This window comes from Eriocheir sinensis, chromosome 14, assembly GCF_024679095.1.
Source record: "Eriocheir sinensis breed Jianghai 21 chromosome 14, ASM2467909v1, whole genome shotgun sequence".
Lineage (NCBI taxonomy): Eukaryota > Metazoa > Arthropoda > Malacostraca > Decapoda > Varunidae > Eriocheir > Eriocheir sinensis.
The window spans coordinates 14,942,363-14,955,252 of NC_066522.1; the positions used below are offsets into that span (position 1 = coordinate 14,942,363).

General features: G+C 44.9%; 1 protein-coding gene across 1 annotated transcript in view; it reads right to left on the bottom strand.

The window, feature by feature from the left end:
• Positions 1 to 12,890, bottom strand: part of LOC126998316 (nephrin-like) — a 135,529-nt gene that overhangs the window by 77,473 nt on the left and 45,166 nt on the right. The window contains exons 3-4 of the mRNA XM_050859802.1: positions 6,472 to 6,633; positions 4,320 to 4,499 (exon numbers count right to left, since the gene is read on the bottom strand). Of these exons, the coding sequence (XP_050715759.1) occupies positions 4,320 to 4,499; positions 6,472 to 6,633 (342 nt within the window). The remainder of the gene's footprint in view (positions 1 to 4,319; positions 4,500 to 6,471; positions 6,634 to 12,890) is intronic.

A 12,890-nucleotide genomic window follows, 5' to 3' on the forward strand; every position in this document is an offset into this window, starting at 1 on the left:
GCAGCGCTACGGGCAATGCTAACAGTGAAAACATTCGCTGGTTTACAGAACAGCATCTTTAGGGAGTACGCCAACCGCATCCAGCGTGGCCAGCGGTGCGTGAATGTAGGGGAGAGAAAAGGAAGCGGGTCATTGGGAAAGTAAGACAGTGAAGAGGGAGAGAGAGCGTGAGAGGGCGGGAGGAAAGGAGACAGAGACAGTGGGTGTAAGAACGTGCAGGCTGAACGTTGCCAGGGAGACTGTAGTATGCATGGGAGACTAGAACGGAAGGTGAGATGGTCGCTGGCAGGTGGCTGGATGTCAGAAGGAGGAGGAGGAGGAGGAGGACGAGGACGAGGACGACGACGAGGAGGAGGAGGAAGGAAGAAGAGGAGGATATACTTTAGGTGAATTTAGTGGTAGAGAAGCACATAGAAGAGAAAAAAAGTGTAATTTAGGAAGAGGGTAGAGGAGGAGGAGGAGGAGGAGGAGGAGGAGGAGGAAATGGGCAGGAAGGAAAGCGAGATAAAGAAAGAAGCAAAGGAGAAGGAGCAGGAAGGGAAGGAGGCGGAGAAGGAAAAGATCCCTAATGAGAGAGAGAGAGAGAGAGAGAGAGAGAGAGAGAGAGAGAGAGAGAGAGAGAGAGAGAGAGAGAGAGAGAGAGAGAGAGAGAGAGAGAGAGAGAGAGAGAGAGAGAGAGAGAGAGAGAGAGAGAGAGAGAGAGAGAGAGAGAGAGAGACCTAAACCCAGACCGAGAGCAAGAGAGAGACAAAAGCAGGAAAAACTTGGGTCAGTGAAGTATTGGATGGAAGAGATATAGTGACCCGGAGAACTAGATGAGGAGGGACCGTAAATTTGAGGAAGTCCAACGAGGAGAAGGAAGAAGAGGGAAGGAGAGAGCGAGAGTGAGAGAGAGAGAGAGGGAGCGAAAAAAAGGGTCGGCAAGGGAGGAAATAGGAGAACACAGAGGGATGAAGGAAGATTGAATGACAAGTGTAAAAAAAGGCAGGAGATAGATAGAGAAAAGAATATAACTACTCATAAGACATTAAGGTTTCTGTAGAGACAAACTGCTAAGGAAACTGAGGCGAAGGATTTATAAGACACAGATTAATGAGAGAGAGAGAGAGAGAGAGAGAGAGAGAGAGAGAGAGAGAGAGAGAGAGAGAGAGAGAGAGAGAGAGAGAGAGAGAGAGAGAGAGAGAGAGAGAGAGAGAGAGAGAGAGAGAGAGTGTTTGAGTGTGTGTGTGTGTGTTTTTGTCAATAAGCTCAAACACACACACACACACACACACACACACACACACACACACACACACACACACACACACACACGGGTACCAATACTAAGTCAATATCTGTTTTCTCGAGTTGTATTTGACTTGAGTTGTTTATTTTCCCTCCGTTCCTATAGTTTCCTCATATTTCCAATTTTTTTTTCCACAACAGCGGCTTGCCAGTTCTTTTTGCGTCTCTCTCTCTCTCTCTCTCTCTCTCTCTCTCTCTCTCTCTCTCTCTCTCTTTTACGCATTCTCTACACTTGCATATACATTTTTCTTCTGTGTATAGTTTCTTGGGTACCGTATGTGATTTTCTGTATAGTAATAGATAGTTAGTTTGCTGTAAGTTTCCATCTATCATATATCTGTTTACTAATACGTTTTCTGGTCGCCGTCTCTTTGTCATTTTGTTTGCATTAGTGGCTTGATTCCTTTTTTTTCCCTATTTTTCTATTAATTTTCCATTCCTCGGCGTCCTTTGCAGCCACGTATCCTCCCTGTATTACACGCACACACACGCACACGCACGCACACACACGCAGGGACAAAACACACCAAATAATATACAATGAAATTACGATGCGGAAGAAAAAAGGAAAATAAATGACACTGGATCGCGAGAGAGGAGGAGAGGAGGGTGGCGAGGGGAGGTAAGGGGAGGGAGAAGACTTGCGTGGAGAGGAGGAAAGAGGAAAGGAAAGGAAGGGAAAAGGAGAGAGAGAGAGAGAGAGAGAGAGAGAGAGAGAGAGAGAGAGAGAGAGAATTTTCAGTCTCAGTTTAAAGGGTGTGGTGGAGGGGGCGAGTGAGGGAGGCGGGGGGACGAGGGGGGAGGGGGAAGGGCGAATGAAGGAACGGAAAGTCGAAGTGGTGTTCTAAAAAATGCCGTGCGATATGGGGCAGCAGCGGCGGCCGGGTGTTGCGTCATCGATCTCCAAACTTGTGTTGTATCGGGAAACACTTGGGCGCCAGGCGTGTGTGTGTTGGAGGCTGTGTTTCCCGCGCCACTTTCTCCTGTCGCCCGCCAAACCGCTTTCGTAAACAAGCCCAAGGAAATAATGTATTGAGAGGGATAAGTGAGGCGAAGGGGGAGACGGGGGGGCTAGCTGGGGTGGTGGGTATGGGGGTGGTCAGATATCCCTTTCTCCTCCCTCCTCCCTCCCACACACACCAGCTCTCTCCTCTCCATCTCTCCTCCTCTCCTTCTCTCCTCTCTCCCCTCTCTCACTCTCTCAGAATGAAACCAATAACAGCCGTGGGCCCCAATAGGTTTTATCATCCCCCCGAAGAGGACAATCAAATAAGAAATGGTAAGTTCATTAGAGAGTTGATCCGGGGAATCGTCGACTCGGGGCACAGCGCCACAAAAGTGAAAACTCTTAAGTGTCTTCCCTGTTTTTGTTGGTAGTGTAAAGTGTTAACTGTGGACGGTGTGTACGTAGCTTTTACAGGTCGGTTAATAGGAGGTGTAAACAGGTGTAAACAGCAGGTATTTTGGAACATAGTCGAATTATAGACAGAACAACAGTGACGGAGCATAGTAAAAGTAGTTAAGATCGTCCGTTCTCTTCTTATTTTTTTTGTGTTTTTATGTGTGTCCCCTTTCTCTGTCCTGCTTGTCTGTCTTTATGTGCGTCAATCTATTAGTGCCCCATTTTTCGTCTGTCTGTCTGTCTCTGTTTGCTTCTTGTCTTTCTGTCTGTAGGTGTCTGTCTTTCAGTCTTTGCACTATTCTCTTTGTGTCTGTCCGTTTATGGATCTGCCTGCCTGTCTATCGCTTTGTCCTTTGCAACTGATCTCTCTCTCTCTCTCTCTCTCTCTCTCTCTCTCGCTCTCTATCTATCTATCTATCTATCTCTATCTCTCTCGGTCTCTCTCTCTCTTTGTGTACCCGCGATGTTGTTCAGGGTTGTTTCATGTTTCCTCGCCGCTCACATCCGGGTTGCGCCTTATCGCCCGCGTCCTCCTCCTCCTTCTCTTCTGCCTCTCGTCTATCCCGGACTCGACTCGACCCAGGAAGCGGATTTGTCTCATTATCGTTGCTGGAGAGAAGGTTTGTTGTGGGCTGTCATGTTATTTTCTATTTTGCGTCTCTCTGGTCATGTGTGTGTGTGTGTGTGTGTGTGTGTGTGTGTGTGTGTGTGTGTGTGTGTGTGTGCGTGTGCTTACGTTGCGAAAGTTAAGTAAAGTAGCATTGACAAGAGAAAACAAAGAATGGATGATTGGAGAACGGGTTGCAGAGGAAATATAAAAGAAGTGGAGTAATGAGCGGATGTCAGGGAAGAATGTACAGACGGAGGAGAGTGCTGGCACGTGAAAGGATCGAGTCTTAAACCAGCAAGCAAATCTGAGGCTCAAATCGTCCATTGTCTCATAATGAAGTGCATACCGATTCGTTTTTGCATGCTCGTGTTCGTATATGTGTTCGATTACAATTCATTACTCATACGTTTCTTATCAATATTAACGTTGCTTATGACTGAGTGAGAAATAACGGAGCGGGGACGTAGGATACAGGCATAGCGAACAAAGAAGAGTCAATACTATAAAAAAACGTACTCCCGAGGCACCACAGACCGGCACCAACTGCAAGTACCCCTGAAAAAAAAAGGATAGGTTCATTACGCCAGTTACCAGAACACACAGAAAAACTAAGGTCCAGTAGTGGGTAGATGGATGAAATATTAATGATGGAAGAAAAATGGAACACGAAAGAGGCATGGAATATAATTAATAGAAACATGGAAGATGGAAGAATGGAAGAAGATACACGAATGAAAGGCAAATGGAAGATGGAAAATGGAATAAGCATGGAAGAAAGACGCACTGAAAGGACAATTACACACGAGAAAAGAAAAAAATAAACGTGAGTGGCACAGGAGAAAAAAATATACAGCTGAAGTAAAAAGAAGAGAGAAAATAACCACACAAACAGATACCAATTTAGAGAAGGAAAAGGTGGAAAGGAGAAAACAGGAGAAAGCCGAAGAGTACGAGAACACTAGAATATGGCGTGAAGGTAGAGGAGCAAGCGAGGAAGCATAAAGCCCAGCAAATACTCACGCAGGACGGAGAGGGTGAGGGAGGCGGCGAGGGGCAGGGCGGGGTGCTGTAGGGCGGGGTGGGAGGCGCGGCACGTGTATTGCGTCCCGTCATCCTCTCGCGTCGCCCTCACCGTCAGTCTGCTCGTCACGCTGACCAGCCGCCGACGTGTGGAAGGCCTCCGCACGTCTGTTTGCAAAGCTGCGGGGAGGACGGAGAGAAGGGGAGCTGTCATAACGGAGTCTGAAAGGGCCGTATATGTAAAGAAAAATGAAGTGGGGTCAATTATAAAAGAAGCACAACTGTTTGCAAGGCTGAGGGAAGGACGGAGAAGAAGGGGAACTGTTATAAAGTAGTCTGAATGGGCCGTATGTGTAAAGAAGAATGAAATGGGGTCATTTACAAAAGAAACAGAAGGGATTGTTTATGAAAATGAAAGTAAAAGAATCCTATGCTGAACATACGTGTAGATAGCTTCCGTACGTCTGTGTGCAAAGTTGTGGGAAGGACGGAGAGGAGGTAGACTTATAAAGGAAACTGAAAAGGCTTGCATAAGTAAACGGAAGAATGAGAAGGAGGCACAAAGGGGAGGGGAGCTGTTATGATTTAAACTGAAAGCACCGTATATGTAAGAAGGAAAGGATTGGAAAGAGTCATTTACGAAAGAAACATGAGAGATTGTATATGTAGGAGAAAGAGAAAGCTTCCTACACTTAACCAAAACTGACATATTCGTATACGACAAAGGTGCGGAGTCTACCAGCGAGAGGGATCGTTAACTCTTGCATTAGGAAATTGGACGGCTTAGGGATGGGGTTGAGTACGAAGTCTTGTGCATTGAGGACGCGGGATGGGGGAAAGGTGGGGAGGGCATGAAAATAGTAAGTAAATAAAATAAGTAAAGCAAAATACGGCGGCCATTATTGTTTGTGTGTTTGTGTGTGGAAGAGTGTTTGTTTGTGTGTGTGTGTGTGTGTGTGTGTGTGTGTGTGTGTGTGTGTGTGTGTGTGTGTGTGGTGAAAAGAGAGCAGGGAGGTCACGGGGGACTTTTCTAATCATCAGATCCTCATATTAGGCGACCAATAAAAAAAGTAAAGAGAAAGACAATTGGACCTCATGACCATAACGCGTGACAGCATTCGGTGTTTTGCGCTAAGCCGGCGAGGCGAATTTTTTTTACACCAATGGAAAAAATAAAATTACTTGGGTCCAAATTGTTTTTTTTTGTCCCTTGCAATGCCAATCCATTTGAGCGACACATAAAACAGTAATATCCAATCAACAGTACTCTTCCGCGTCTCTTTGTCATCTGAGGGAAATGTCCAACAGATTACTTTTTTTTTCAATTATTATTCAAAGGGACGTTTTTATCGTTTTTAATCAATAGCTATTTTTGACAAGTTTTGGCTGGTCACTTTTAAGATGGATAACATTGCGATTCCACTTTTTTTCGTCAAATTACTACTATTACTATTGCCACTATTACTACTTCTAAAGATAACACACACACACACACACACACACACACACACACACACACACACACACACACACACACACACACACACACACACACAAACACTCGTACATAAAAGTAAATTACTGGGGAACATATATTAAATGGTGTAAGTAATAACCTCTCTCTCTCTCTCTCTCTCTCTCTCTCTCTCTCTCTTGCCTTTTCTTATAAATTTTCCGCTTTTTCACTCCATTGTATTATTATTATTATTATTATTATTATTATTATTATTATTATTATTATTATTATTATTATTATTATTATTATTATTATTATTATTATTATTATTATTATTATTATTATTATTATTATTATTATTATTATTATTATTATTATTATTATTATTATTATTATTATTATTATTATTATTATTATTATTATTATTATTATTATTATCATTATTATTACCACCACTACTAATGCCTAATGCTACCACTACTACTACTACTACTACTACTACTACTACTACTACTACTACTACTACTACTACTACTACTACTGTACTACTACTACTACTACTACTACTACTTTTTATTATCCTTATCAACAAAATTCAATCCAATCTACCTTCAACCCTATCATCCACCTCACTTTCCCTCCCTTTGACCATACCTCGTCCATCTCTTTGTCCCTTTACGGCATCTCTTAACTTACTGTACTCACTCTCGTCTACTCGCAGGCCGTCGCGGTACCAGGCAAGGGAAGGCTCGGGTCGTGCGTCGCCCACCACACACTCGAGCTGCACGTCTTCCCCCTCCGCCACCACCACCATCTCGCCCTCACGCCGCCCGGCCACTCGTATGCTCCCGGGCGGCACTGCGTCGGGAGAAGAGGGATAGCAAGGTAAGTGAGGTGTTGAGGTGCTCTTGTAGTAGATGATACGTGTGTTGTGTGCGTGTGTGGGTTTGAGGGGAGTGTGATGAAACGATTGAGTGTTTGGTTAATTGGTTAAGTTAGTTAGTTGGTTTGATGTTGAGTGATGTGAGGAGTAAGTACATGTGTGAAGTGTTGTTTTGGGTGGCATGTAGCTGCGTTTTGGGTGTGTAGTGAAGCGATGGAGTGCCTGGTGAAGTGGGGTCTAGTCCGTCTGGTTCTGAAGGATGAAGGAGGACTCGTGGTGTTATTGCTGTACCTGTGATCATTTGAATAAGAACTGAGTATTAATTATAAGGAATTCATGGCACTGAGGATAGACAGCTTGTGTGATCTATTATACACAAGGATATTAAAGGATCAAAGGAGATTTCTAGAAGGTCAGTCTCTCTCTCTCTCTCTCTCTCTCTCTCTCTCTCTCTCGTGACTTGTGCACCTCATCGACGAAAATCTAAAGGAGAACTGAAATGTGGAGGTACATGTGAAACTCCTCCTCCTCCTCCTCCTCCTCCGCCTCCTCCTCCTCCTCCTCCACCTCCTCCTCCTCCTCCTTCTCCTCCTCCTCATTCACTCCCACTTCTCCTTCTCTTCCTCTTCTTCTTCCTCCTCCTTGGTTCCGTCACTGCCAAACTTTGCCGTCCACTAACTTACTGCTCACATGTTATTCTGGACCGCGGCTCATTGGTTATGGTTACCTGAGTCACAGCGGGAGAGAGGGAGGAAGAGGGAGAGAGCAGCGAGAGAGAGGGAGGGACGGAGGGAGGGAGGAGGGAGTAAGAGAGAGAGAGAGAGAGAGAGAGTTAAGTTATCCTCGCCCTGGACGTCCCCGCGAGTGAGATAAAGTTCCCCCGATTTAAAGAAAAGGTTAATAATGTACACACTCACTCAAGGCTGGAGAGAGAGGGAGAGAGAGTAGGGAATCGAAAGGAAGGAGTGGGGGAAAAATAGTGACTGGAGATTTGTGGAAAGTGGAGAAAAGAAGAGAAAGAGAGGAAGTCACATGGTTTATTTAAAGAAACAATAGAATAACAAAGAATAGAGGTTGACAATGTACACTCCCTCAAGGCTGTAGAGAGAGCGGGAGAGGTTAGGAGGGATTAGAAAGGCAGGAGTGGGGAAAAATAGTGATTGGAGATTTGTGGAGAGCGGAGAATAGAAGAGAAAGAGAGGAAGTGGAAGTGGATTAATTAATGAAACAACAGAATGAGAAAGAATAAACAATTGTAACTCATATCTAGTAAAATAATCCCAAAAGTTAACACTGAAAGTAAAGTTGATTAAAAAAAAGCGTTATGGGTATCCAAATGGAGTTGAGTGGTGCTTTTAAACGCCCGAATATAGTATTATATATATTTAACAACAACAACAACAACAAAAACATAAGTGTAGTAAACCATCTACACCCAAAACTAAAAGGAAAAAAAAACACATTCATAAACACTGAACCCAAAAGCTGAAATTATGTAAAGTTTCAAATGAAGGTGAAAAAATATCATATGAAAAATAAAAATAAAAAAGTAGAAAGTGCAGCCTTTTTTTATATATATATGGGACGTCGAAAAAAATATTATGTACGTCCACTAATTTGCTCTCACTTTCAAATGGACACTATGTTTTTTTAATGTGAAGAATGATTTATTTATATATATATTATTTGGTGTATTTTTTTTTCATTTTATTTTCCGCGCTCCGGCAAATGAGAACGTTTACGGCGTGGAAATAAACCTCGTGGAATATACATGAAGCAAAAAAATAAATACATATATATATGCTATACATTTCCGATTGATGAGTGAATGCACGTGATTAGTATAGTGATGATGCTGGGGTGGTGATGATGATGGTGGTAGTGGTGGTGATGATGCTGGTGTGGTGGTGATGATGTTGGTGGTGGTGGTGGTGATGCTGCTGGTGGTGGTATTGATGATGCTGGTGGTGATGATGATGCTGGTGGTGGTGGTGATGATGCTGGTGGTGGTGATGATGATGCTGGTGGTGGTGATGATGATGCTGGTGGTGGTGATGATGATGCTGGTGGTGGTGGTGATGTTGGTTGTGGTGGTGGTGATGCTGGTGGTGGTTGTGATGCTGGTGGTGGTGGTGGTGATGATGCTGGTGGTGGTGGTGATGCTGGTGGTGGTGGTGGTGATGATGCTGGTGGTGGTGGTGATGCTGGTGGTGGTGGTGGTGATGATGCTGGTGGTGGTGGTGATGCTGGTGGTGGTGGTGATGCTGGTGGTGGTGGTGATGCTGGTGGTGGTGGTGGTGATGATGCTGGTGGTGGTGGTGATGATGCTGGTGGTGGTGGTGATGCTGGTGGTGGTGGTAGTGAGGATGGTAATAGGGTTGATGTTGGTGATCTTACAGCGGCGGTGATTTTATTTCATACAGCAAAGGAAGCAGCTCAAGGGCAAACAGAGAAAACAATAATGGAAAAAAAGCCGCTAATCACTGCCCCTATAAAAAGAGTTCAGAAGAGTGGATGATGATGGCAGAGTAGAGGTTAGTGAAGGAGATGGTGTTAGTGACGAGGGTGGTGGTGATGAGGATGGTGTTAGTGGTGATGGTGATACTAAGGTGGTAGTGATGATGGTGTTAGATTTGAGGTTCATGAAGGAGATTGGGCTTTGGTGGTATTGGTGATGATGATGGAGGTGATGGTGATGATAGGGGTGATGGTAATATGGCAGTCGTGGTGGTGAGGATGGTGGTGGCAGTGGGAGGAGAGGTTAATGAATAGTGATTGTGGTGGTTGTGGTGATGATGGTGGTGGTGGTGATGATGGACTTGTGGGGTCATGCGGTGGTGATGGTAAAGGTTAAATCGAGGTAGTGGTTATAGTGGTTGTAGTGATAGTGGTGATGGGTACTACCACTACTACTCCTACCACGACCACCACCACCACCACCACCACTACCACGAACAACAACAGCACCACCACTACATCACTGCACTATAACCACTCCATAAGACCACCACCACCACCACTGCTACCATTACTATTGTTTCCCGCACTACCGCTACCACCACCACCACCACCAACAACAACAACAACAATAACAACATCAATAATAACAACAGGATATTGATAACCAGTAGAACAAAAGAGAGCAAGGAAAAGAACAAAGAGACGCTCCATCTTTTAATCCCTCTTCCTCTCTCCCTCCCTCTCCTTCCTTCTCTCCCTCCTTCTCCCCTTCCTTCTCCCCTCCCTTTCACCTCACAGTCCGACCTTAACTCAGATTCACTATTATTCACAGGGACTTTTTCATGAAATATCTCCTACACACTCACACATAAACACACATAAACACGCCCCCTCCCCCACGCCACCCCTTACCCCCACACACACCACACACCGGCACACGTCGCCTAACAAACACTTTTAATCCGTCTTAAGTCTCCTCCGCGGCCGCCTTCCTTCACTGTCGCTTTGCCAAGTCGGATGCTTCACGGTCAGCGGGTCTGGGTCTCCCTCTGTGACATCTTGCATATTCAGGCCCGGCGTGGGGGAAGGGTGGCTGGCGGGCGGATTACAAGAGGTCTTCAGATGCTGCTGGTGGAAGCGGCTGACTGTCTCTCTGGGTGACTGAATGCTGGGTGACTAACTGACTGGCTTGGTAGTTGGGTAGAGTGGCTAGGCGACCATTTGTCTCTCTGGTTAGTTGGTTAGTTGGATGAGGGAATGGTTGGTTGACTGGCTGGTTGAATACTGGGTGCCTTACTTGCTAACTTGGTAGTTGGGTAGGTGAGTAGCTGGGTGACTGGTTAGCTGTCTGGTTAGTTGGCTAGTTGGATGATGGAATGGCTGGTTGACTGGCTAGCTGGCTGAATGGCAGGCTGAATGCTGGGTGACTTACTGGTTAGCTTGTTAATTGTGTAGGGGAGTAACTGGGTGACTGATTAGCTGTCTGGTTAGTTGGATGAGCTAATGGCTGACTTGGCTGGCTGACTCACTGGCTGACTTGATGAGAGGCTGAGATGTATGGATGACCAGCTGGCTTCCTTGGTGGCTGGCTGGCTGGCTGGTTGGCTAGTTGATTTGCTTGCTATATGTCTGGCTAACTTTGTGTCTGTCTGTCCGCCTGTCTGCCTACCTGCCTGCCTGGTTAGCTAAGGACTTTCAAAGGTCTCAAGTTTCTCCGCCACTAATCACACTACGCGTCTCGAGGCTTCTTGGAAAACCACGCTCTTCCTCATCACCACCACCACCACCACTACCACCATCACCACCGCCGAGAGCTAAATCCCCCACTCTCCCTCTCCTTCTGCTTCTCCTGCTGCCGCTGCAAACATAATCAACGTCAAGTAGTGGCCGTTTTCTGACATTATATTCCTACCGTGTCGCATTGCACGCTCTCATTCTGTTTATTGAGTTACGTTCCAGTTATTTCCCCGCTTTGAAAGTATTACCTCCTCCTCCTCTGCTCACCTCGGAACCTTCAAAGTATGAGTTCGATCCTGCTTACAACGTCTGCCTGAGGTTTAAAAAGGTTCTGTTTCGCTGATTCTCCGGCCTTGGAAAGCATCTGATCTTATTCAACCGTTCGTTCCGTCGCGTCAAAAGCATTAAGTCTTGTTTAGCGTATTCTCCCACCTTTGGAAAACATCATAGCTTATTCACCTGTTTGTGGTATCGTCCTGAAAGCATTCCTAGGTCTTGCGCGCATTTTATAGCCTTAAAAAAGTATACGTATCAGACGCTGTTCAACTATTTATTTTGTCGCTTCCTCTGCCGCGCTGCAAGCATTCCTGGGTCTTGTTTTGCTTATAGTGTAGCATGACGCACAGCATGTCATATTCTTGCCATTTTGCCTCCTCTGCCGGCCTTCAAGATACATGTTAAGTCTTGTTTTCTTCCCTTGAAAGCTTAAAGTCTTGCTCGGCTTCCTCCTGGAGTGTATTTAGTAATTTTCTGTATATTCTCCGCTTTCTCATATTCTCCCTATTCTTATATTCTCCCTTGAAGATTGATACTAGGTCTTTTTCTCTCTTTTTGAAATCATAGTCTTATCCAACTTCTCCCTGGAACGCATTAAATATTTTTTTTGTACATTCTCCCTATTCTCATATTCTCCTATGCTTATATTCTCCCTTGAAGATTGATACTAGGTCTTGTTCTCTCTTCTTGAAATCATAGCCTTGTCAATCTTCTCCCTGGAACGTATTTAATAATTTTTTTTGTACATTCTCCCTATTCTCATATTCTCCCTATGCTTATATTCGCCCTTGAAGATAGATACTAGGTCATGTTCTCTCTTCTTGAAATCATAGCCTATCCAACTTCTCCCTGGAACGTATTTAATATTTTTTTTTGTACATTCTCCCTATTCTCATATTCTATGCTTATATTCGCCCTTGAAGATAGATACTAGGTCATGTTCTCTCTTCTTGAAATCATAGCCTATCATGTTCTCTCTTCTTGAAATCATAGCCTATCCAACTTCTCCCTGGAACGTATTTATTAATTTTCCGCTCATTCTGCCTATATTACAAAACTTAAGGGTCATATTGTCTTCTTGAAAGCTTAAAGTCGGGTTCTGCTTCTTCCTGGAACATGTTTAGTCATTTTCTGGTCATTTCGCCTCATCTTCACAATTCGAAGGTCTTGTTTTGCCTCCTTGAAAGCATTAAGTCTTGTTCCACTTCTTCCTGGGACGCTTTAAGTCTTGTTCCGCTCAGTTGCCCTATTTTCTACCACTCGAAGGTCTCATTCTGTCCTCTTGAAAGCATAAAGCCGGGTTCTGCTTCTTCTTGGAACATATTTAGTCATTTTTCGCTCATTCTGTATGTTTTCCACGACTCGGAGGTCTTGTTTTGTCTCCTTGAAAGCACTAAAAAGTCTGCTTCCGCTTCTTCCTGGAACGTATTCAGTAATTTTTCCGGTCATTTCGCCATATTTCGCCTATTCTGCACGACTCGAAGGTCTTATTCTCTCTCCTTGGAAGCACAAAGTCTTGCTCCGCCTCTTCGCCCTCCTCCTCCGCCTCCTCCTGGGCCGTGCGTGGCGGGGGAAGGAGGGGAGGTGACCTAAAGTAGCCGTGTCCTTGTGTGGCTCTCTTATATTCGCGGCTTCTTCCTCAAGGTGACACCCTGTATGCCCTTCACCCCCCCTCCGTCACCCTTGTTTCCTGCATCTTCTTCTTTCCCTTCCTGCCACCCGCTTTCCTCACTCCCTTCTTCCATTTTCCAGTGAGTTC